Source organism: Staurois parvus, unplaced genomic scaffold, assembly GCF_062004578.1.
Source record: "Staurois parvus isolate SC_StPar_1 unplaced genomic scaffold, SC_StPar_1.0 ptg000023l, whole genome shotgun sequence".
NCBI classification, from domain to species: domain Eukaryota; kingdom Metazoa; phylum Chordata; class Amphibia; order Anura; family Ranidae; genus Staurois; species Staurois parvus.
Genome location: NW_028317819.1, coordinates 184,105 through 211,172, shown reverse-complemented (window position 1 = coordinate 211,172; position 27,068 = coordinate 184,105). Strand labels below are relative to the sequence as shown.

Here is a 27,068-nt window from a genome sequence, read left to right as displayed (position 1 = left end):
ATCACAGCAATACCACATCACACTGATCCTTCATTAATTACACTGGCCACCTCTCCAATTAAAGATTTTCTTTAAAGGATAAGTTCACCTTTGCAAAAAAAATTAATAAATGCACATTTTTTTGCAGGCAAAAAAAATATGCATTTATTATTTTTTTTGTTAGGAGCCTGTAAAGCATTGCACCCATGATCAGCAGATCATGGGTGTAATACCACGGTCCTGCAGACTGTATGTGTATCTGTCTACCCGTACCTGTACAGGCAGCTGCACAATGACAGGAAGCTCAATGAACTACCTAGAGAGCTCAACAATGCCTTGATAGTTGAGAACTACAATCCAACAGCCGCAAAAGGCTAGACGGAACTTGTAGTTTTCCCATTCACAGAATACTGTGATTGAATGACGTGACGGGTGGGCAGAGACAGCCAGCGGGGGGAGAAGATCCCCTGCTAGCTGTCAAAACAGGGGATTGGGTGGAAGCGTAGGCTGGTGGATCTTTATCATGTTACATGCTACACCCTGAATATGGGTGCAACATGTACTGTACCATGTTACAAAAGGTGAACTTATCCTTTAATATTAGCCTGATCAGAAGTCTCCAGCTATTGGGGATAAATTATATCGAGCTGATTACAAGAAATTTCCACATAAAACATATTCATTCATTTAAATTTGACTTCATTTATAAGTTCCTTTTTTTTTCAACCTGCAATTATTTGTAAAATATGCAATTTGGCACATGTACTGTAAAGTTTGGAGACACGAGGTCTAGTACATTGGTATCCAACCTGCGGCCCTTTGGTACTTGCTGTGCAGCCCTCAGGCGTCAGCAGCAAGTAGTCAGTGGCTTCTTTGTCTAGATGTCTACTGAAAGAAAGTAATGGAAAATATTCATCAAACTAGTTATACTACTTACATTATTTTGTTTACTTCTTTCACATATCTTTACTTTCCTGTGCTGTCCATTCGTTTTACTCTTATGTGTGCATTCTTTTTCTCTAACTTTTACAATGGATCTTGCTGAGGGTAATTCAAATGTGGTGACAGTGAATTTTTTATGGGGGCTGTAGAGAGTGCAGAATGGTAAAGTGATTGCAGTGCTTAAGTTGTCACTTGTAATGTGTCCCCATTCTTCTTCAGCACGTCTACAGTCCCTGACCGTGTCCTCTAGTGTGCCAGCAGTTTGTGACCATCCATTGTAGAATTTTTCTATGCATTTATCTCTCTCTCTCTCTCTATATATATATATATATATATATATGTATTCAACTGTTGTCGGTAAGCATTAATTACTTTGAACATTATATGCAGCCCTTGGTGACATCAGAACCCCTATATTGATCTTCACTGTTCTAGAGAATTTGACCTCCAATTTTTTGAAAAGCAAGCCAGAGACCCTCTCCCAACAATGAAAGGTGGGGAGACTTCTGGCCATCTTCTGTAGGTATGGTCAACATGCATTTACCAACTTCATTCTTCTACTCACTGAAAGGAAAGATGGACTGGCATTGTCACATGGGGCTTTTAGCACCAGCTCCAAAATTGATTTGTGCAACATAAAGCATTTCTAAATTCAAAACTACAGTGGATATAAAAATTCTACACACCCCTGTTAAAATGTCAGGTTTCTGTGATGTAAAAAAATGAGACAAAGATAAATCATTTCAGAACTTTTTCCACCATTAATGTGACCTATAAACTGTACAACTCAATTGAAAAACAAACTGAAATCTTTTAGGGGGAGAGAAGCAGGGCTGTGGAGTCGGAGTCGGAGGACATTTTGGGTACCTGGAGTCGGAGTCGGCAAACAATGCTCCGACTCCGACTAAATTTAGATTGGAATTAAAAAAAAAGCAAGTTTAAATGTCCCAATTCACAAAAAGTTATAATTAATGACTTCTCTACTGTAAGAATAAAGACCAATGCATGCAGTGCCTCACGTAACCGCAAAACGAACACGTTAAGTGACCGTGAAGAAGCATGCTTTTCATGCGCTTCACTATATGGCACGCAACGCACAATTAGGAGCAGCAATACTTATACTTTCCATAGTGTTTTACAGATTTTGTTTTTGGTTCATATAGATAAGCTTTGTTTTTGTTCTAAAACAACCAAATAATGTGGTTTGTATTTTTGGACTGGTAAAGTTCCTGTTCCTGATGTTTATGCCTGCTGCTACTATCCAGCCACTTATTAATTAATAAAAAAAAATTAATAAAACTTTGTTGTTTTCATTGTGTTTGTCTTTTGCTTAAACTGTTCAATACAGTAGACTGTTGGCTTCCCAGCCAGTAGTCCTGTGGTAATGTCATGTATGTTGCCTTTCTTTCCTTCAAGGAATGTATAAAATACATTCGCATATTAATACAGAGGAGTCGGAAGTACAAAAAACTGAGGAGTCGGAGTCGGAACATTTATCTACCGACTCCACAGCCCTGGAGAGAAGTAAACATAAAAAACTAAGATAATGCGGTTGCATAAGTGTGCACACCCTCTTATAACTGGGGATGTAACTGTGTTCAGAATTAGGCAATCGCATTCAAAATCATGTTACAATAAACATTGTAAATTTTAACTTTCATTGTTGTTCTATTACTATATGGCACTCTTAAAATCCCGCTATTTTTCTTCTATGTGAGGAGTTTTCTCTCCTCCCTTTTTTCTTTGTGTATCTTTTTCACTCTTCTCTTGATAATTCATAATTCCAAAAGATATTTTTGGAGCAAAAACAACACTGCACATGACCATAAGAACACCATACCCACAGTGAAGCATGGTGGTGGCAGCATCATGTTTTTCTTCAGCTGGATTTGGGGCCTTAGTCAAGGTAGAGGGAATTATGAACAGTTCCAAATACAAGTCAATATTGGCACAAAGCCTTCAGGCTTCTGCTAAAAAGCTAAACATGAAGAGGAACTTCATCTTTCAGCATGACAACGACCCAAATCATACATCCAAATCAACAAAGGAATGGCTTCACTAGAAGAAGATTAAAGTTTTGGAATGGCCCCAGCCACAGCCCAGACCTGAATCCGATTGAAAATCTGTGGGGTGATTTGACGAGGGCTGTGCACAGGAGATGCCCTCACAATCTGACAGATTTGGAGTGTTTTTGCAAGGTAGAATGGGCAAACATTGCCAAGTCAAGATGTGCCATGCTGATAGACTCATACCCAAAAAGTCTGAGTGCTGGAATCAAATCAAAAGGTGCTTCAACAAAGTATTAGTTTAAGGGTGTGCACATTTATGCAACCATATTATTTTAGTTTGTTGTTCAACTGAGTTATACAGTTTATAGGTCACATTAAAGGTGGAAAAAGTTCTGAAATTATTTATCTTTGTCTCTCTTTTCTTTATATCACAGAAACCTGACTTTTTATATCCACTGTAAGTCAGAAGCACTTGTTGTCACACCTACATAATGTGGAGGGTGTCTGTGAGGTATTAGGTAAGAAAAATACATTTTTACTGGTACCCTAGGCACACATAAGCATTTAAAGCAGTATCTAACCCAAAAGCAAACATGTATTTTCTTTTTTCTGTTTTCATCTGGTGATCTGGCCAGTAAGTCTGTGGTATTTTAAAGGACTAGTTCTCTTGCAGATGTATCAGTTACATGGATGAGACAAACCATTTAACACGGGCAGGGGTGCTTACAATGATCAGTTTTTATTTATTTATGTAAAACCTTTATCCCACAAGCAAAAAAATTTAGCTGTAACTGCTTATAAAGTGTTAGCTGCAGTTTGGTATCAATTTCTTCCGCTAGGTTCAAATCTGTGCGGGTGGTGCCGCTGCAGATCTGCACGTAAATCTGTGCAGCCGCACCACCCGCACAGAGAAATGCGGACCCACGGATGAATGCCATTAGTTCTAATGTCACGCCGCCCGCACTGGAAAACGCAACCGTACTGGGAACCAAGGTTCCCGTGCGGGCTGCGTTTTCCAAAGAATTGCAGGGACTTCTTCCCTGCGTGTCACAAGCACAGAAGTCCATTCAAATGAATGGGCTCTCGTGCCCGTGCAAAACGCGTCCCGTGCGGCCGTATATATGTGAACTGGGGGTTAGTGTATTTAAATCCACTAGTACATCTAACACTCCACTCCCTCACAGACTGACAATGCTGCTGTCCAAATGTGCCCACGATGCTCCTTCATCTAGAGTGGGGGGGCTGTAATACAGGAGGTGTGTTACTGGCATGTCACCAGCTGAACAAAGAGGGGGGGGAAAGGCTAAAAAAGGAAACTAATGCAGCCACCACATCTAATGATTGGTAAACTGCAATATATTACATTTTTAATTTTGGGTTTAATACCGCTTTAATCCTTGAAGTGCAGGGGAGCTCCATTGCAAGGGAGGGTTTTACTTTTCTCCAGAGTTCAGCTTTAAGACTGCCATCAGTAGTATCTAAGATTGAAGAATCTGTGAGTTTGGAACCTATTGTGAGTTTGAAATCTCTAGTGACAAACAGACATAATTATACTTTGACTGCACTTTCAGGCAAATATTGCAGGTTATCCTCTAGGACTAAATTCAGTGGACACCAACTGGCTATGAAAGTAGGCTTCATGCAAACTAAAAATGGCATAATCTAGCTAATAAAAAGTCTGTGTATGAGCCACCTATTGAGAGACTGAATAAATGACCTGTATCAGGCAAACTGTGCTACAGACTGTGAATGAGAACTAATGGGGGAGATCATGCAGAGAGCTGATTGCTTAGACAGGCAGTAAGCTGATTCATTAACATACCAGACATTTTAGAACTTAAAAAAATCACCATTTACAAAGCCTAAAGCAATCTGTATGTATATATTTTAATTTAATAGCTGATAAATATGAAATCAGGGGTATGTCAGATGGTGGTTCCCTTCCAAAAGGTACTTTTAAGAAAATGTTCATGTCCACCCTGCTTCAAAAAAGCATATATAGCCTCACAATGGGATATCCTACATGCTGTGCAAATGTCCCACAATTCATATTTATTTTTTTCATGGTGATATGACTGTCTATGGTGGTTTTGTTTTCAGAAGGATTTCAGCCCAGTTTCCAAATCACGGCTAACCGCAGAAACTAGGGGTCAAATCCACAAATCTGATTTTAGTCCTAGGTCTAAAGGGAAGGGCTTAATCTAGGGCTGGATCCTCACAACTAAAAGATCTCTCCACAGTCAGGTGAAAAAAAAAGGTTGATACAGGATGCAGCAATCCCACACCGAGGCATGTCTGCAATATTTATGTAACAAAGTTTCTAGATCTACATTGGGGTATATGGAAAATCCACAGCTGCTGTTTGTTGCTCAGCACTGCAGCTCAAGTCTCTGCTGTATACATCTGCTCTAATTAGTGATATTAAAGGCAATGTTTTATTTAAAAATAACAAACATGTCATGCTCACCTGCTCTGTGGAATGGTTTTGCACAAAGCAGCCCCAATCCTCCTCTGCTCGGGTTCCCTAACGGTGCTACTGGCCTCTCCCTCCTGCTTAGCAGCTTGCTATGAAGGCACTTGTATGGGCTCACTCCCGAGCCGCTGCTATGTGTGTCCATTCACACTTGGAGTGTGGTTCAGCTCCACCCCTGTTCTCTCCTCGCTGGCTGTGATTGACAGTAGCGGGAGCCAATGGCTCCCGCTGCTGTCTCAGCCAATGAGGAGGGAGAGACCTGGGAGAGCCGCTGATCTCATGCACATCGCTGGATCGAGATGGAGCTCAGGTAGGTTTTAGGGGGCTGAGGGCATTGCTGCACACAGGAGGTTTTTTTTTACCTTCATGCATAGAATTCATGAAGGAAAAAAACCTTGAATCTTTACAAGCACTTTAAAGAGGCCACAGCTTCAAGCCCATCTGATCAACATATTTGTCCCTTTGCTCATGTTGTGGATAGCTCTGTCTGCCTGGAATCTGGACTTGTCTGTCTGCACATGGCCTGGCCACCAGTCTGCTTACTCTGTTCTGTCTGTCCCTTGCTCTGATCAACTGTCTAATGACTTAAGCTGGCCATAGATGGTTTGAGTCTCCGCTGGTTTAGCATGGACCATCTGAGATTCAAACCATCTATGGGCAGACTGACTGTACTCATGTAGGTACATCGACCGACTTGGGTACAACCAGTATGTTGGATTTTTACATTCAATTTTTGTCAGTGTCTATAGGCGCTAATTGCTGTGTTCACCCGGCAGGAATGTGCCCCCCCCCCCCCCCGTCGGAAGAACACGAAAGCTCCGTTAGAGGAATTTCCCTATCAACACTCGCTGTGTTGATGGAGGACTGGCAGTCATCTATGGCCAGCATTACAACACTCTAGCATCTGCCCTTCCTGTTAACTGTTGCACTTTCGACTTCACTGCTTGCAATGAAAAACTGTAAGTGGATTTCTTACCCCTTGTATGCCTGGTGGGAAGACATATTGGATGATAATAGTCCCATACTTCTCGTAGCCAGGAAGCAATAGCCCAGAGTCCTTGGATACCAACATTCTGCCATTTTCGGGTTGGTTTCCCACGAGTTGCCCATAGAAACGACCACACATGGGACAGGCTTTCTTCACTTGGAGAGCCCTGGTAATACAATCCTCACAGAATGAATGCTGGCACTTCTCCAACGTCTTTATATTTTGGATTTCACCCAGACAAATAGGACACTGGTTTTCTCTGTCATCTTCTGTCTCTTCTCTTCTGTGGTCACGAGAGCTCCCATGACTGCTACTAGCACCCCCACTAGAACTTCCAAGTATCATTCCTCGACCACTGAATGTTGGTAGGCTTCTACCATAAGTACTACGGCTGTGTGTTTCACCTGTATGGTCACTGTTCTTATCTGTGTAAGCCACAAAACCCGACAGCTGGTGCTGCTTGTAGGATTTTTTCAACTCTTTCTCAGTGTCTTTTAGCAAAGATTTTAGAGCTTTTCTAGCCAGAGAGATAGCATTTGCTGGAACATGGCTGTCAACAGACAATCGTAACACATAAATCTCCGATGTTTCACCGTCAATCAGAATACGAACTCCACTGTCTTCTCTCAGACGGTTTAGTTTGGATGGAGTCTCTTTGTTGAGAAATTCCCAAACTGGCTTATTAACTGTGACTTTGTTCTTTGTGTTCACTCCGCAGTTTGCCATTCTGGGCCACACAGGGAAACTTAAAGAAAACAGAAGACAAGCAATTAATATAGACATTTACCCCTAGAAATTCACTAGAGAGAAAGTATTGCTTACAATGGAACTCCACGTAAACACCTCTGTCACACAAGTGCCAGACAAGTGAAATTACTATATGTTGTTTCAGCTTTGCATCTTCCCTCATTCTTTGGGAAGATTTTTTCTTTTTTTAATAGGTGTCTCATCTTTATTATAGGGTTTTCTATTTAATATACCTCTGTTTCTTTTATCCCTAATTATTCAGGAAAATCGGTCTCCTGAAAGTTCTTGAGGCAGCGTTTCTGTTGAGGAGACTGGTCAACCAAGATGATTGTGTGGCTGGTCTTCTCAATGCTCCCTATTAGTTCTGCAGGTCACGCCCGAAATGATGTAGGGTGGCTTGCAGACTTTACCTCTGTGCTCCGCTGTTGGAAGAGATCTTGAAGCTAAGTGATAATACCAACTGCACTTCAAAGATTTTCTCCCAACAGGAAGGCGGTAAGGGTGTTTTCTAGAGTGGTAGGGGGAGATTTAGACTAAAAAAAATAAGATATGCCCAGAGCCGAGATAAAACAGCTCACACATGTATTTCCGCTTTGCATTTAGCTGCTTATCTGGAGTTCTCTTTGGAAGTCCAAATCCACCCAATTTTTTTTCAGTTCTGAATAGGATGTAAAAGGGAAAGAACCTTTGTCAGGTGTTTCTTGTAAGAAAGGGAGGGAAAGGTGTCATCGACGCAGAAATGCACAGACATCAATAAATATCCCACAGAGGTTCTAAATCATTACCCATCTCTTGCAGCACTGTCGCTCCAGGCAAGATCAGGCTCAATAATTACATCTCAGGTTCTGGCTCAGGTCGACTCTACCAAAGCAATTAAATGTACCAGCAATTGGAATACTGCACACTGAGACGTAAAATAACATTCATCCTTTATGAAAATAGCCAGCAGAAAGTTCTACTCTGACATGTTTCACTTCAGGCACAGTGCTTTCTAAAAGAGAACTCTGTGGCTCGAATAGAGCAGCCATACATGGGCCGAAATTTGGCCAGTTCAACACAGATCAGCCAAATTTCGATCCATGTATGGTAAGGCTAGTTGTACACAAGTCAATCTATCCATCAAGCTGGCAAGTGTTTTTTAACACATCTTGACATATTGGGGGAGATTTCATAAAACGTGAGCATTTAGAATCTGGTGCAGGTGTGCATGGTAGCCAATCAGCTTCTAAGACCCGGTTCACACTAGTGCAGGCAGTGAGGTCTGCTTTTGCGCAGGCACAGTAGCCCATTCATTTGAGTGGGCTGCTGTGCCCGCATTTCAGAAAAGGTGCAAGCGCCTTTTTGACCATGCGGTTTCCGTGCGGTTGCCGCACCCGCAATCACGCTGCAATCGCGCTGTGGGATGAGATGCGTTGGGTGCCATTCAGAATGAATGGTCCCCCCTACTCGCAAGAGAAGCATGATGTAGCTGTGGGTGGTTGCGGGAATCACATTGATTCCTGAACCAGCAACCAGGCCACAATGTCTGGGCTAGTGTGAGCCTAGCTTTAATTCAGCTTGTTCAATTATGCTTGCTGATTGGGTTCTATGCAGAGCTGCACCAGATTTTACATGCTAAAGTTTTAGTAAATCTCGCGCATTAGGTAATTAATGAGCACTCAAATTTCTCTGCATGTCTAAAAGAACCCTAATTGCAGCAAAATATGAGAATAATCTGCACGAGAGAGCAGGTGCTCTTTCAGCTCTCTCTCTCTCCTTAATGGACAGAGAGGCAGCAGTGCGAGCTATTGGCTACTGCTGGTATTAATGACAGCCAGTGAGGGGAAGCTGGGGACAAGGCCGATCTGCACTCCCATGTGTCGATGGACACACAGGGCGTGGATTAGGATTGAGTCTGCATGAGTGCCCCAATAGCATGCGGCTTGCTGTGTGGACACTCAGCAGGAGGAGGAGCCAGGAGCACCAGCAGGGGACCTCAGAAGAGAAGTACTGGGGCTGCTCTGTGAAAAACTATTGCAAAGAGCAGGTAAGTATACGTTTTTATGTTTTTTTTAATGTATCCTTTAGAATTACTTAAGACAAAAAAATAACCTCATCTGACACTATAAGTGATCACATTCCCTTTGTTTTCAGCCACATAAGAGCTGGGGGAAGAGAAACAGCAGCACACTAATCTTCGCAGCATAGCTAGAGAACTGACCACACTGTGTTCTCCTGCTTAGTGCGGTCAGTTTTTAATAGGAAATCAGAGGAACACCAGGGATGTCACACAAGTGCATGGTAGAACAGGCATACAGTTGCAAGAAAAAGTATGTGAACCCCTTGGGATTACGTGGAGTTTTGCATGAATTGGGCATAAAATGTGCTCTGAACATCATCTAAGTCACAACAATAGAAGAACACAGTCTGCTGAACATAATACTACACAAACATTAGATGTTGCCATGGTTTAATTGCACATAACATGTAAACATTCACAGTGCAGGGAGGAAAAAGTATGTGAGGCCCTAGCTTAATGACTTCTCCAGAGCTAATTGGAGCCAGGAGTGAGCCAACATTGACTCCAATCAGTGTGATGATATTGGATGTGTTGCTGACAGCTGTCCTGCCCTTAAAAACCACACACCTGTTTTGGGTTTACTGGTTTCAAGAAGCACTGTCTGATGTGAACCATGCCTCGCAGAAAAGAGCTCTCAGAAGACCTACGATCAAGAATTGTTGACTTGCATGAAGCTGAAAAGGGTTACAAAGTATCTCCAAAAGCCTTGATGTTCATGTGTCCACGGTAAGACAGACTGTCTACAAATGGAGAAAGTTTAGCACTGTTGCTACTCTCCCTAGGCGTGGTCGTCCTGTAAAAATGACTGCAAGAGCACAGCGCAGAATGCTGCATAAGGTAAAGAAGAATCCCAGAGTGTCAGCTAAAGACCTACAGAAATCTCTGGCACATGCTAACATTTTTGTTGACACATCTACAATAAGGAAAACATTAAACAAGAATGGAGCACATGGGAGGACACCACGGAGGAAGCCATTGCTGTCCAAAAAGAATATTGCAGCACGTTTGAAGTTTGCAAAAGAGCACCTGGATGTTCCACAGCACTACTGGCAAAATATACTGTGGACAGATGAAACCAAGATTGAGTTGTTTGGGAAGAACACACAACACTATGTGTGGAGAAAAAAAGGCACAGCACACCAACATCAAAACCTCATCCCCACTGTAAAACATGGCGGAGGGAGCATCATGGTTTGGGGCTGCTTTGCTGCCTCAGGGCCTGGACGGATTGTTGTCATTGATGGGAAAATGATTTCCAGAGTTTATCAAGACATTTTGCAGGAAAACGTACGACCATCTGTCCGCCAACTGAAGCTCCGCAGAGGATGGGTGATGCAACAGGACAATGACCCAAAGCATACAAGTAATTTAACAAAACAATGGCTGCAACAGCACAGAATACGCCTTCTGGAGTGGCCCAGTCAGAGTCCTGACCTCAACCCGATTGAAATGCTGTGGCATGACTTTAAGAGAGCGATTCACACCAGACATCCCAAGAATATTGCTACATTGAAACAGTTTTGTGAAGAGGAGTGGTCCAAAATTACTCCAGATCGTTGTGCAGGTCTGATCTGCAACTACAGGAAACGTTTGGTTGAGGTAATTGCTGCCAAAGGAGGGTCAACCAGTTATTAAGTCCAAAGGTTCACATACTTTTTCCTCCCTGCACTGTGAATGTTTACATGGTATGTGCAATTAAACCATGGCAACATTTAATATTTGTGTAGTATTATGTTCAGCAGACCGTGTTCTTCTATTGTTGTGACTTAGATGACGTTCAGAGCACATTTTATGCCCAATTCATGCAAAATTCCACGTAATCCCAAGGGGTTTCACATACTTTTTCTTGCAACTGTATATCAGGAATATGAAATGTTGTGTTAACATATTATTTAAACGTAGAAAAGTATTCTACCTGATAAAATATAAAAATAAGCAAGACTCCTACATACTGTAATATACAGTAATGAAGAGAGAGGCTCACTTCCTGTTTCCTGTCATCAGAGCTGCTGAAATCTGCAGGGGATGGAAATAAGACTTTTTCACAAACATCTTTTATGAGTAGGACAGAGCTGCCAACACATTATACAACTATAATGACAGCTCTCTTTTCTGATGACAGCTCTTCAGTTGTAGCTGCATTATTACTGCTGCTAAGATAGGGAAAGGTCAGGGTGATGCCTGAGTGCTGATTTTCTGAGAACTGAACAGGCCTCAGAAAGATGTCGCCTTCTGAGTGCAAGCTGACCACAAGTCAGCCATTTATCAACAGCAAAGGCAAAGCTGTTTTTGTGATTTATCTCTTCCTTGTCTTTTTAGTCTTAACCCTTCCAGTGGCTAACTGAAACTTGAAGAACCAGCATGTTCCCCCAAACAATAAAACCACATTCCAAGCATACTAACTATGCTCAATCACATCCTCTATCTTCTGCTTAGAGGTATCACAGGCTGATTGACCTACTGTATTATTATTATACAGGATTTATATAGCGCCAACAGTTTGCTCAGCGCTTTACATTATAGTGGGAGACAATACAGTAACAATACAGTTCAACACAAGAGGGATTTGAGGGCCCTGCTCCTTGGAGCTTACAATCTAGAAGTCACTCCTTTATAATATTTGTATGATCTTCAGAAGAAAGGAAAAGGAAAAGGGAAAAGAAAGGAAAGAGATGTGTGCCCTATGGCCAGTCCGGGGCTGATCCTCGTCCATCTTCTTCATTACACTCCTATACTTTAAAAGACTGTAACCTCTTCCATCCTCTTCATCACTCACTTATACCATAATAGACTGTAACCTCTTCCATCCTCTTCATTACTCTCTTATACCCTAACAGACTGTAACCTCTTCCATCCTCTTCATTACTCTCTTATACCCTAACAGACTGTAACCTCTTCCATCCTCTTCATTACTCTCTTATACCCTAACAGACTGTAACCTCTTCCATCCTCTTCATCACTCTCTTATACCCTAACAGACTGTAACCTCTTCCATCCTCTTCATCACTCTCTTATACCCTAATAGACTGTGACCTCTTCCATCCTCTTCATTACTCTCTTATACCCTAACAGACTGTAACCTCTTCCATCCTCTTCATCACTCTCTTATACCCTAATAGACTGTAACCTCTTCCATCCTCTTCATCACTCACTTATACCATAATAGACTGTAACCTCTTCCATCCTCTTCATTACTCTCTTATACCCTAACAGACTGTAACCTCTTCCATCCTCTTCATTACTCTCTTATACCCTAACAGACTGTAACCTCTTCCATCCTCTTCATTACTCTCTTATACCCTAACAGACTGTAACCTCTTCCATCCTCTTCATTACTCTCTTATACCCTAACAGACTGTAACCTCTTCCATCCTCTTCATTACTCTCTTATACCCTAACAGACTGTAACCTCTTCCATCCTCTTCATTACTCTCTTATACCCTAACAGACTGTAACCTCTTCCATCCTCTTCATCACTCTCTTATACCCTAACAGACTGTAACCTCTTCCATCCTCTTCATCACTCTCTTATACCCTAATAGACTGTGACCTCTTCCATCCTCTTCATTACTCTCTTATACCCTAACAGACTGTAACCTCTTCCATCCTCTTCATCACTCTCTTATACCCTAATAGACTGTGACCTCTTCCATCCTCTTCATTACTCTCTTATACCTTAATAGACTGTAACCTCTTCCATCCTCTTCATCACTCTCTTATATCCTAATAGTCTGTAACCTCTTCATCACTCTTATACCCTAATAGACTAACCTCTTCCATCCTCTTCATCACTCTTATATCCTAATAGACTGTAATCTCTTCCACTCTCTTCATCACTCTCTTATACCCTAATAGACTGTAACCTCCTCCATCCTCTTCATCACTCTCTTATACCCTAATAGACTGTAACCTCTTCCATCCTCTTCATCACTCTCTTATACCCTAATAGACTGTAACCTCTTCCATCCTCTTCATCACTCTCTTATACCCTAATAGTCTGTAACCTCTTCCATCCTCTTCATTACTCTCTTATACTCTAATAGACTATAATCCTTGTCCATCTTCTTCATTATGCTCCTATACTCAAAAAGACTGTAACCTTTTCCATCCTCTTCATTTTTCTCCAATATCCTAATAGACTGTAACCTCTTTCATCCTCTTTATTACTCTCTTAAACCCTAATAGACTGTAACCTCTTCCATCCTCTTCATCACTCTCTTATACCCTAACAGACTGTAATCTCTTCCATCCTATTCATTACTCCCTTGGACCCTATTGGACTAACATTTTCCATCCTCTTCATTATTTTCCTTTTTCTCTGTGCAGTGCTTCCGGGACGGATCAGAGGGATTCACTGTGACAGCACTGGCCAGTCACAATCGCTCTCGTTCATCTCAGAAGTGCTGCACAGAGAAGAGGGAGAAGAGTGGGGATTTGAAATCCCCGGAATGCTAAACTGGTTCTGTGGGCACTGAAAGCACAGCACAGAGATAAGTACAGCGAGGACTAGTGGGGTGGGGAGAGGGTACAGTGTTCAGATAACTAAAAGAATGAGCTGTAGAGAAACAGAAATGAGAAAGAACTAAAGTAATTTAATCAAAAGCAACTGGACTTTTCTACATAGTAATTTTGATCCCATCTCCGTTCTGTCAATTGAAATCACTATTTTATGTCTTTAATTTTTTTTGCAAAAATGGAATTGAACATTTGATTGCTTTATCTAATTTTCATGTGACATCTTGCCATCTGAATGTACTATAACTATACAACCACCATTTAGTAGAAGCCCTAAATAAAACAAATCCACTCAATTTGGTTCCAGTCAGGTAGGCTCTTGTATTACATAATTACTGGTAGATTGTTAAACCAGACTGCAAGGTATTTGCTTGCTCGTTCTTTACATGTTTGATGGTGACTAAATTCCAACGTCGTTTCAGGCAGTGTAAGACTATCTTGAAGAAGTTCCAAAGGCAGTTGAATTTCAGTGATTGGCAGAGTTTCACTGGTGACAAAATCACCACCAACACCTTAGTCTAGGTTCACACCTAAGCGATTTCGGCAGCATTTTGCAGGAACGCACTACAGTCCATTTAACATGATTTCTTATGGGACACGTTCACATCTCAGTGTTTTCATCCGGTGCATATTTTGGACAGGGTCAGGGACGTTTTTAAATGCAAAAAGTTGTGTTTTGGTTCTATAGACTTCAATGGAGATACTGCAAAAAAGCATGTAGTGTGGTTTTACTGTGCTTTGCGTTTTAATTTGCGTAGCAACAAGAAAAAAAAGCAAAACGCATGTGCAAAAACACAAAATGCACTGTAGAAACGGATCAAACACACTGCCTTACAGTCTACATATCCAGGTTCATCCTCTCTGCTCTTGCATTTCTCTCCCCTTCATTCTCCCATCAGTCTTGCTTCACATATAGTTCCTGCTGGAGTGAACATTGTCATCCTATGTCTACAAGTTAGTTACTGGAAGTTACTAAGAACTGGTAACTGCAATAGATTAACAGCTGAGACACAATGGTGTCAATGAACCTGCACCAGCATGGGGGTTGAGCTCTACTCTACTTATGCAGGCCATAGACTGTTCGTTTATCGGCTGATTTTTTGTCCGAAAAAGGAAACATCGTTCGTTCTGTAAACTGATGTTGCTACTATTGATTTCGAAAATCGTCCGTTTTTCACGAATTTGCCCAGCATGACATGATAAACGAAATGAGGAGGAACCGCGAAAATCAGCCGATGCCATTGCACCACTAACAGTGCAAAAATTGGCCAATTATTCTTTCGGATGAAAAATGGCTGATAAACGAACCGTCTTTGGCCTGCATTACAGCTCAAAGGTTCATCACTGGACAAGGACACAAACTGCGTGAAGTATGTAAGTTTTACTGTGTATCTTTTCTAAACATATGCTATTCAATGACTCCAAACACATTTGCTAAAAGAACTTAAAATTCCAGTAAGTATGTATCTATGGTAAAGGTTTACTGGCTTAGCTTTTTTTGACCATTGAGGGTTTGTTCTTTAGTGCAGACTGTAAAGTAAAATGATCACATTAACTTTTATGCAAGTATTAAATATATAAATGGACTCAGCATTTTGCCAACTAAGAAAATGTGATATTTAAAGAGGTTATAATGCCATATACTGGCAGGAAATGCATAGATAATTGACTTAATGTTTTTTGGCTTATCATAACCTGTCTGGACAAAATTATCTTAGGGGTTTTGGATCATTTTACATATAGTGATTATGAATTATGAGTGTGGTTTATTATAATTTTTTAACTCCCTAGTAAAGCACTACTGGGTCTATTTAAAGAGAAATGGAGCAAACTGCAGCAATTCACAGAAACGTATACATAGTCATTTTTTTGTTTTTTTACTACTGTGCAAACAAAATGAAAGTTAAAATATTGTAAATGATGTTGTTATGGCTGCTTTGCACATGAATTGCCTTTTGAGCAGTACTACCCCCAGGGTCCCTGGCTCTTTCTTTCATTGCTTTTGATAGCCTCTGAACATATACTTCAGCTAAACCAGTTCAGCTCTTTGGAACTACAACATATGTCCACAGAGTGAACTGTTAATCACAATCTGATGGCTGCATCTGCCCTACCCTATGGTTCCCGGGCACTCCTGCTCTTACTGGGAGCTTGGGACCACAATCCCCACAACCATTTCCTGGCTAGTACAGCCAAGGGACACATCTAAACAAAGCTGATCTGTGGTTGGTTAGATGCTGTGAAGTTCAGGGGAGAAGTTTATTAGACCCCCTAATGTCTCCATAAAGAGTACCTGTCACCTGCTCATCCTTTGTGATAGCAAGTAAAAACAATTAACTAAATAAATAGAAAAAAAAATGTAAAAAGAAAAATTAAATTGAACCTCTTGGCACCAGTGCTGCTCACCCCTTTAAGGGGTTTGTGATGCCGGGAGCTGAGGGGGGGGGGGGGATTAGGGTCATGTGACTAACGTGATTGGCTGTCACAGCGGTCACATGGTCAGAAAGATCCCGTTCACAAGTAGAGATCGGGACCTTTCCGTGAGGCACCAATAAATGGGCTTGTTTGTTTACTTTGGGTACACAAATGTGCAGCTTCTCGGCGTCAAGAACCAGACACTGAGAGGCCACATATTTACGCACGGATGGCGCCAACAGGTTACTTTTTTTTTTTCAATTGCCATAAGCCCTCTTGCCGCACACACATGTGCAAACACAAGCCCAAGGTGTGCAGGAGTATGTAAACTGCAGTTGCATCACATGTTCACATGTGTGACATATCAGAGCTACAGCAACAACTCTAGCGCAAGAGCTCCTGGTTAACTCAAAACTGATGTGTAAAGCTTTTAATGCATCACCTTTCTGAGACCCTGCCTGAGGGCCCAGGGTCAGTAGGGGGCCCCATGAGATGCCACCAGTACCTTTCATAGGCTTTTTTGGGTGTGGTTTGAGTGTGGGTGAGGACACAGGGGCCCCATGATCCCCTATTGCCCGGGGGCCCCGTGAGTTGTCAGTCCGCCCCTGCTACAAAGTTGTATCTAATATGTGGTATCTCATTTCAAAAACTATTGCAGAGACAAGGGGAGACCTGCCTCCCCTCAAAATATTTCTCCTGAGTAATGTGTACATAATGGGGCAGTAGTTATATTGAGTTGACCAATAAGGGAGAGAAGCATGGATAGATATGGAAGGCAAGGGGAAGGATAGAGGACAGAAAAAAGCAGGGGGGGGGGGGGAGGAAAGAAAAAGTGGGATGCAAACATGGAGATCCAGGAAGTAACCAAACACTCAAGACCCACCTGATATGAAGGATGCAAAATTAAAGGGATAGTGAAAATGGGACCATGCCATGACTCTGTTCTGTCTATCTGCCATTTATAATGTTTATATCTATACACAAATGTTTTGCCTTTAATTTCGATTTTAAACTGAATGAGTTGTTTTACTGGTCATACACTGTCAGTTTTTTTTGTACAGCCAACGGGCTGAATAAAAAAAGAAATAACATGTTTCTTCATCCACATAAGCAATGTGGATGGAGGAATCCCCCTCTTCCCTCCCTTGCCGGGACACTGTATTCTGACACCAGCACTGGCTGCTGTCAAAATATACCAATCAGCAGGTACAGCTGATTGGTTGCAGACACTGATTGAAGAAATTTTTTAACACACATCCCTTAGACAGAAATCCATCAAGCAATCGATTTCTGTTGAGCAAGAACAGCCACACACTGATCAAAAATTTGCAGGTCCAAATTTCGATCAGTGTATGGCCAGCTTTATCTGTGAAATACTTGCCAGTACACTCATATAAACAGTTTAATACAACTTGGGAAACCAGCAAAGATCTGCAAAGTTGCAAGACTGCACCAAAACCTCCCAGTACATTACATAAGTCAAAGTGATTACTTGCCAAACATTCTGAGTGAGATTATTATTATACAGTATTTATATAGCGCCAATAGTTTGCTCAGCGCTGTACATTATAACATACATTAAGACAGTACACGAGACAGTACAGTAACAATACACGAGGGGTTTGAGGGCCCTGCTCCTTGGAGCTTACAATCTAGGAGGGAGGGGAGAGTGGTACAGGAGGAAATAGCTGTGGGGGATGGAGTAGTGGGAAGAGTGGAGGAGATCAGCAATTAGATGAGGGCTGGGTAGGCTTCTCTAAAGAGATAGGTTTTCAGGATGCACCTAAAGGTGAGGAGGGTAGGTGACAGTCTGATGGATTGGGGTAGTGAGTTCCAGAGGATGGGGGAAGCCCTGGAGAAGTCCTGGAGACGGGCATGGGAGGAGAAGACCAGGGAACTGGAGAGTAGGAGGTCTTGTGAGGAGCGAAGAGTGCGTTTTGGGTGGTAGATGGATATCAGGTCAGTGATGTAGTTTGGGGCAGTGTTATGAACAGCTTTGTACGTCAATGTTAATATTTTGAATTTTATGCGTTGGGCAATCGGAAGCCAGTGGAGGGATTGGCAGAGGGGGGAGACAGATACGGAGTGGTTGGTGAGGTGGATGAGTCTGGCCGCAGAATTCAGGATAGACTGAAGCGGGGATAGCCTGTGTTGGGGTAGGCCGGCGAGGAGGGAGTTGCAATAGTCAAATCTGAAGATGATAAGGGAGTGAATAAGTTGCTTTGTGGTTTCTGGAGTTAGGAACGTGCGTATTTTGGAGATGTTGCGGAGGTGGAGTCTACATGAATTTGTCAGCGATTGGATCTGGGGCTGGAAAGACAGATTAGAGTCTAGAATGACACCTAGTACTTTGGCTTGCAGGGTGGGGCTGATGGTGGCATTGTTGGTCGTGATGGAGAGGTCGGGGGGCACGGGCTGGGGGGAAAACTAGGAGCTTGGTTTTAGCAAGGTTTAGTTTAGGGAAGTGGAGTGACATCCAGTCTATGTTGTTCAGAAGGCTAGTGATTCGGGCGGAGACTGAAGGGGTGTGGGGAGGGGTGGAGAGATAGATTTGAGTGTCATCGGCATAGAGATGGTAGTTGAAGCCGTGGGAGTGCATCAGTTGACCAAGGGAGGAGGTGTAGATGGAGAAGAGAAGGGGCCCGAGGACAGAACCTTGGGGTCCCCCAACAGAAAGGGGGAGTGAGGGGGAGGTGGCAGCATTATAGGTAACACTGAAGGAGCGTTGTGATAGATATGAAGAGAGCCAGGAGAGAGCGGAATCTCTGAGGCCAAAAGAGTATAGTTTTTTGAGGAGGAGGGGGTGGTCGACCGTCTCGAAAGCCGCAGAGAGGTCGAGGAGTAATAGCACTGAGTAGTGGCCTTTGGCTTTGGCGGTTAGCAGGTCGTTGGTGAGTTTGAGTAGGGCGGTTTCGGTGGAGTGTAGGGGACGGAAGCCAGATTGTAGGGGATCAAGGAGGTTGTTGTCGGTGAGGTGGGAGCTTAGGCGATTATAGGCTAAGCGCTCAAGGAGTTTGGATGAAAATGGCAGCAGGGAGATGGGTCTAAGGTTGTTTAGGTCGGCGGGATCTAGGGAGGGTTTTTCAAGTATGGGAGTGATGTGCGCGTGCTTCAGAGGGGAGGGGAATGTGCCAGTAGAGAGGGAGAGATTGAAGATGTGAGTGAGGGAGCGTAGGATGGAGGAGGGTGATCGTAGGAGTTGTGTGGAGACAGGGTCAAGGGGGCAGGTGGTAAGGCGAGCTTCAGAGAAGACCTTAGTGACCTTTTCAGTGGTAGCAGGGTCGAAGGAGTGGAGTGTTGAGGGGGTTTGAGTGTGGGGAATGTTGGGCGGGGTAGAGGTCTGGACAGTGGCGAGGTCAAAGGGGAGGAATGTTGAGGGAGTTTTCGTGTGAGGGATGCTAGGTGGGGTGGAAGTCTGAGCAGTGGTGATGTCCCTGCGAATTGCATCAATCTTGCTTTGGAAGTGGTTAGCAATCTCGTGGGCGGTGAGTGAGGTACTGGGTGGAGGTGGGGGCGGAGAGAGCAGAGAGTTGAAGGTGGAGAAGAGCTGGCAAGGGCTGGAGGAGAGGGTATTGATGAGGGTTACAAAGTAAGCTTGCTTGGCAGCGTGGAGGGAGGAAGTATAGGTGAGGTAAGTGTAAGTATTGGGTGAACGCTTGTTGGGATCTGATTTTGCGCCATAGTCACTCTAGCGCGCGACTGCATCGCTTGAGGTTTTTGGTATGGTCATTCTGCCAGAGTTGAAGCGATCGGGGTCTAATGTTTCGTGTGGTTAGGGGTGCTAAGGAGTCAAGAGCGGCTGACAGCGAGTTGTTATAGACAGTAGTGGCCAGGTCAGGGGGAGGATACTGTCGTAAAGTTGGTCAGCTGAAGAGTGGAAGGGGGCGGGGTTAAGGTTGCGGAGGTTTCGGTTGGTGATGGTGTGACGTTTGGAGGGGTGTATGAGGACGAGGAGACGGAGAAGGTAATGAGGTTGTGGTCAGAGAGAGGAAAAGGGGTGTTTGTGAGGTTGTGGGGGATGCAGAGATGAGAGAAAATAAGATCCAGGGTGTTCCCGTCAGAGTGGGTGGAGGACTGTATGCACTGTGCGAGTACAAAAGAAGAGGTTAGGTGGAGGAGTTGGGATGTGGCCCGGCTATTGATGTTGGTAGGGATGTTGAAGTCTCCAAGGATGAGGGTGGGTAGCTCGGAGGAGAGAAAGAAGGGTAACCAGGCGGAGAAGTCGTCGAGGAAGCGGGATACGGGTCCAGGGGGCCGATAGATTACTGCAATCCTCAGAGGGATTGGAGAGAATAGTCGGATGCAGTGGGCTTCAGAGGAGAAGGATAGAGAGGGAGGGTTTGGGAGGACTTGGAAGGTGCTCTGCAGTGACAGGAGCATACCAACCCCACCACCTTTCCGACCGTTCGGTCTGGGTGAGTGGGTCCAGGTGAGACCTCCATAGGAGAGTGCTGCAGGGGATGTTGAGTCGGTGGTTTGGATCCAGGTTTCGGTGATCGCCAGGTGGTTGAGGGAGCGGGAGACGAAGAGGTCGTGGATGGCGGTAAGTTTGTTGCAAACCGAACGGGAGTTCAGGAGTGCACACGAAAGCGGAAGGGTGGTTTTGGGGAGCAGGGGGACCGGTATTAGGTTGAGGGGGTTGTGGCAGTTCGTGGAAGTAGGTGGGTGCCTTGTAGGTGAGTGAGGTGGAGAAGGACCAGGGTTCGGGGAGATGTCCACTGCGGTTAGGAGGAGAATAAGGGTAAGAAAGTTGGCATGGGAGCGGGATGTACAAGAGCGTGTGGTTCTGCCATTGGTGACGTTCGGGTCAGTGGGAGAGTGGAGTAACAGGAGGAGGTGGTGAGAGCCGTAGAGGGGAGATGGAAGCAGTGAGGGGGCGATGTATAGTTGTTTGGGAGGAGCGGGGGGATAGAGAGAAGATGAGTACTGAAGTAGCTAGGAACACTGTTGGGAAATGCTAACCACAGGAGTTTCTTAGAAGCCAGAAAGTCCACCATTATGCACCTACAACTGACAAAAATATTAGTCGTCTTTAAAAGATAACTAAACTCAAGAAACAAAAATGATATATGTATATTGCAGTTATTGGATGTGGTGGCTTTTGTTTGTTTTGGTGGTGTTTGTATTCTTCTTTTATGCTAAGAACATTTTCAACAAGTACAGAAAATATGTGCTGATCCTGCCAGGAATGCAGTCTCCTTGTTGCTTCCTGTGTACAACCTTATCTTTGTGTGTGAACTACTAATCCCTTCAGCCCTAATGTAATGGAGATGTACAAAGGCAGACATGTTTGAAGTCCATTCTGGGTGGCAACTGTGGCTCCCTCCATTGATACAGAGGAGTGATCCCAGGGACAGAAAGTCTGTTATTCGCAGGTGAAAATAAAAAAGGAAGAAAGTCTAAAAAAAGAAAACTAGCACAGCCAACACACCTAAGGACTGGTGAGCTGCAATATATTATATTTTTGGGGGGTTTAGATACATTTTAATACTACTGTTTAAGTGTATTTAAATTCAAATACTACTGTGCATCTAGCTACAGTAACACACTTTCTCTCCTAGGGTAGCAATACTCAGGGCTAGTGCTAGACTATTTTGTCCAGCTACTTACACCCCCCCAATAAAAATTTTAAAAATAGTAGAAGATTATAAATCAACAAAACATGAAACTGCTATATTTCTTTTAATTTGCAAAAATAAGTGCCATAAGATGCCACCAGCACCAATAGTAAAGACAAAATCAGTGTCACGGACGGACTATCTGTGGCTGGCAGTGGCAGGGTGACAGTTGCAGTGAATGGAAGATGATGGATCCACATTCTAACAGATCCCAGGCTGGAATTCCCCAGGAAATGGGGGGAGATAAAATGCTGTGATAGCAGGCAGCCCAGAAAACACACACACAGAGAACACCTGACCTGAGCGATCCCACACAGTGACAGATCTGACAAAACACACCACCACCATTGACACATGCACTAGAAGAGCAGGCTGTGGGATCTTGATGATGTCATTACTCACTGACACATTACACATGTGATGGATGGCTGTCACACTGACACAGACATTACCTTCCTCTGCAGGCGCAGCTCCGCCTCCGCTGATGAATGGAAAGAGAAGGGCTGGGACTCCACATTGATCAGCAGCCGCCAGCCAACTTCCACTAAGGGACTGAGTCTGAGATGAACACTGAAAGGAGCAACACCTCAGCTGCTACACTGGCCCCAGATACCTGGCATCTTTTTTCTGTCCTTTCTTCCTCCCCTCTGTCGTCCCTTCCCTCAACTGAAGGATCATTCATAACCTAGATATGAACACATCTCTGTGGGTGGTGCCGCTGCGGATCCGCACGAAAATCCGTGCAGCTGCACCACCCGCATAGAGAAATGCAGACCCGCGGGAGGGTGCCATTATTTCCAATGGCACGCCGCCCGCACTGGAAAACGCAACCGTACTGGGAACCGAGGTTCCCACACGGGCTGCTTTTTCCGAAGAAGTGCAGGGACTTTTTCCCTGCGTGTCACGGGCACGGGAGTCCATTCAAATGAATGGGCACTCGTGCCCGTGCAACATGTGGCCCGCACAGCCACATATATGTGAACGTTTGGTCAAGTGGTAGCCTCCCACACAGAGAATGTGCCTGCCTGTGCTGCACCCAGGTGCCCCTGGGTGGCAGTGCGCCCTAGGTGGCTGCCTAGTTTGCCTAGTGGAAGCCCCGACCCTGGCAATACTCACTCAGTATACTGTATATATGGAGGAGGAGTATTGTCTCCCTGGGACAGAAGTGTTTTGGGACTACAGAACACCTTTTGATGATTTCCACCATGTAGGGGAAGGATTTCTGTAGTCCACAGAGATGAACTGGGTAGGGCTGATAATACTGCTTGTATTAATGCAGATTCCATAGGAGGTTGTGAGCTCATTGGATTTCTAGCAGGATCAATGGATATTTTATTGCTTTTATTGAGCAGATAAAACGGTATATTTAAAAGACCAAAATGAAGCAGTAAGAGAAGTTCATGGTTAAGGTTTACATACATGTTAATAATTAGAGTAACTATTGTCGGAGAAAAACTCAGAAAGCCAGTCAGTGATGAAAGGCTAATGTATGCTTTTAAAAAGCTGTTCTAATCAGGTGTCATTACGCCACTGCTGTGGTTATCCTTTACAGAGGCAGCAATTGCCTTCACAGAGTGTTTTAGCACTTGGGGAAGAGAGCCCATCGTGAGCTGACAGAGTGTGGGTGGAAAAAGCTTTTGTTTTGTGATGTTAGACTTAAGTCCATTCCCTGTTAGAGAAGGACTTGAACTGCGTAGTTAGCGCAAAACAGGCTCATTTCTTTTCTACATTTCTTTATTTTTTCTGTGGAGAAGCTGCCTATGTTGTTTGATGGTGGAAATGCTGCTAATGTTTCAGTGATGTGGGAAAAGCAAGAACGCTGGTTATGGCCAGTTTGAGCTGCTGTGTGGACCTGAGCTGCTTTGTGGATTCTGCACAAAAATCTACAAAACGTAATGCTAGCCATACATGCATAGATTTCTCTCTAAGGGCGCTCTTTCACATTGGCAGCAGTGCCTACTGCTCTCTGAAAAGTAATCAGTGGTGGATCACTTTTCAGAGGGCGGTACAGCAGTAGCTGTCAGGAATTCAGGAGGCAAACCTGGCAATTTTTGCTTTCATCCCAAGGAGGATTTTGTATTAAAAATGCACTGTGTTACTGTGATTTGTTTGGATTGCAGATAGCCTCAAAGGGCAAGTTTTAAACATGTGTACAACCCCATCCAGTTGTATTGTTAGAACTTATTTAGGCGGCCAGAAAATGGTAAAACTGCAGCCCAGCCACCAGGGGTGGACTGACAACTCATGGGGCCCCTGGGCAATAGGGGATCATGGGGCCCCTGTGTCCTTGCCCAAACAAAAAAGCCTATGAAAAAGGTACCAGGGGCATCTCATGGGGCCCGCTACTGACCCCGGGCCCTCGGGCAGTGCCCGAGTTTCCAAAAGGTCAGTCCGCCCCTGGTCAGGAGTCAATTAATCTATCAGCATATCTTTGGAGTGTCCAGAGGACCCCAGAGGAAACCAACCAAGAACATGTAAAATCCATGGAGATGGTGTCCTGGCTCGGATTTCAACCGAGGACCCCAGTGCTGTATGGCCTCACCCCTGCCAGCCACCTGTTTTTACTGACACCCGTGTGAAAGAGCACTAATAGATTCCTCCACCCACACTAAACAGTGTGCATAAAGGGAACTTCCCTGATGGCTATTGTATTCAGACAGCGGCTGTGCCCACCGCTGTCTGAATATCCAAACAGTGGCTGCATCTGATTGGATGCAGTCATTGTCCGACCAACAATTTTCCACCCAGCTCCTTTGGTTTTTCAATCGAAGCTTGCTGAGCCAGGTGATGCACCGACAGAGTCACCTACGGCTTGAAATTTTGTTGATTCCTGTTGAATGGCCAGCTGTTCTTACAACGGCCTGCATCAGTAACATTTACAGCCCAACTCCAGGCACAGCAATTTTTACATTTTTAATAAAAAATTACCACACAGGCATTTTCATTCATGGCTGAATCTGATATGTACAGTGGGTACCTGCATTGGAACAGTGTAATCTAAATATAATGTGAAACAGTAATGTAATGTAAGACCGTGTAATAACAGTGTAATCAGCACCAGATCCAATGTTGTGCCTCCACCCCCGTCACTATGCTGTGCCATCACAAAGCATAGCAAAAACGGCATGACTGTACTATGCTTTGTGAGTGGCACCGCAGTGTGAAGGTGGTGAAGGCGCAACATCGGAGCTGGGGCCAATCAAAGAGCCGGAACTGTTGCTCCTTACTGTTTTGTCACAACCAGCCAGCACAGCTTAGTGAGCTCCTAAAATAGTAAAAGAAAAAAAAATTCCATTGCTTGTTCGTTAAAGATATAAAAAAACATTGCTGCGCCCAGAGTTTGGCTTTTAATGTGACTGTATAAACTAACAAATGTAGGGAAACTGATTTGGAATATCTATTTATAAGGCATAAATTATTATCAACCTACGTAGAAATTGTAGATGTTTTCCATTGTTGTCAATAAAATGGAAAACTACTCCAATTGTCTTTCAGTAAATACAGGTCAAGATTTCCCCGCAATTCACTACTGAACGGCCATTTTCTATGGCACTGCATGACATCGCCCCCATAAGCACCTCCATTCAGAAAATTAAAGTGTATGTAAACACTAAGACCCTGGTTCACACTGGATGTGAATTGACATTCCATTTGCATGGCATGCGACTTTGCAAATCGCATGCCAGATTTCAGCCTATTGTCCGCAATTAGAGCGGTCATATCGGTGCGGTTTCCGACTTGGTCAGAGCCGCACCGATTTCTAGAGTAGTACTTTTGGTGCGATTTGCACATACATCTGTATCAATAGTCTTGCAAATCGCACCTGAAATCAGTAGGTCATCCAACTTTGAAATCGTGCGACTTCACTGTAAGTCGCATGATTTCAAAGTAGGGTTTGATGTGACCAGGGTGCAAGTGGCCAGTCATACGGTTACAATTTCAGGTGCAATTTGAGAATTGAAATCGTACCTGAAATCGCATCTAATGAATGTCAGTGTCTTAACATTTGCGATTTTCTAAGGTAGTTCTTACATCACTTTTTCTGCAGTTTTGTTGCAATTTTACATACATAGAATATGATGGAAATTGCACTGCGAATTACAAGAAACCGTTGAAAATCTTGACAAGTAGCAATAGAGATTAGAAATCGCAGTGAAATTGCACACAAATCGTGCGATTTTAAATCGCAGCAGTGTGACTGGTGACTAAAACTGAATTTTTCTTATTTGCTCCCTTTTGGTCTGTTAATTATATCATTGATATTGTTTTGTTATATGTGTTTGATAAGAGAAAAAACAAACAAACAGATAATCTATTCAAGTGATACCTTGAGGTATCACTTGAATAGATTACCTCCATGCACACTAGTGCACTAGCACAATAGGTACCTCCATGCACACTAGTGTTTTTAAGCTCCTAGAACCTGTTATTAGTATTTTTTTCTGCTTTTAGAAGCTAAATAGTGTTATCCTACTGTATGTGTCCATGCCCATTATTTTTGGCTAGTAAAAAAAAAAGTTCATAAACGCTACTAAAAAGCAATAATAACAGCTTTTTTCTAGCTTTTTTTTCCTGTAAAAATGCTAACCCTTCTAAATGCTCCTAAAAGCTTTTAAATGCTACTAAATGCTATTAAAATGCTCCTAAAAACACTATTACCAGCATTTTTTATCCAGCATTTTATTAACTTTAATAAAACACTAGTGTGCATGCAGTCTAAAAAAGAATTGGAATCTCCGGTATCATTTAAAATGTTATTTGACCTCCTAAAACCCGTCTTATAGACTCAGCAAACCATCTTCTATTACAAATTGTATTTATATTTATTCATCAAGGAGGAACATATGAAATCATATACAAACATTGCCATGGAAATAATTTTTCTTCATTGTAGGTTAGTGTCATATCTGATCCTCTGTAATATACTCACTATGTGATATATGGAAAGAAGTTGGAACCACACTATTTTTGGGGAGTTTTGCCTATTTGAGTGGTTTGTCACTCTACCTGTAGTATGCTATATATGGTATTGACAAATTGCCGGGTCAGTATACATTGTACACATTGTCGTGTCCCTAGGGGGAAGTAAAAAGGACTTAGGGAGTAGTGTGGTGGTTTTAATATTTACCATAATATTTTATATACAGTCATGGCCGAAATTGTTGGCACCCTTGATATTTTTCCTGAAAATCATGTATTTCTCACGAAACGTATTGCATTAACACATGTTTTGCTATACACATGTTTATTCCCTTTGTGTGTATTGGGACAAAACAAAAAAAGGGAGGAAAGAAAGCAAATTCGACATAATGTCACACAAACC

At 43.2% G+C, this 27,068-nt stretch overlaps 1 protein-coding gene across 6 annotated transcripts in view; it reads right to left on the bottom strand.

Moving 5' to 3' along the window:
• DTX3 (deltex E3 ubiquitin ligase 3) overlaps nt 1–27,068 on the bottom strand; it is a 175,029-nt gene that overhangs the window by 26,414 nt on the left and 121,547 nt on the right. For all 6 annotated transcript variants that reach the window (XM_089692571.1, XM_089692590.1, XM_089692575.1 and 3 more), the window contains one exon: nt 6,380–7,136. In XM_089692571.1, coding sequence (XP_089548697.1) covers nt 6,380–7,117 — 738 coding nt within the window. In that variant the 5' untranslated portion in view covers nt 7,118–7,136. The remainder of the gene's footprint in view (nt 1–6,379; nt 7,137–27,068) is intronic.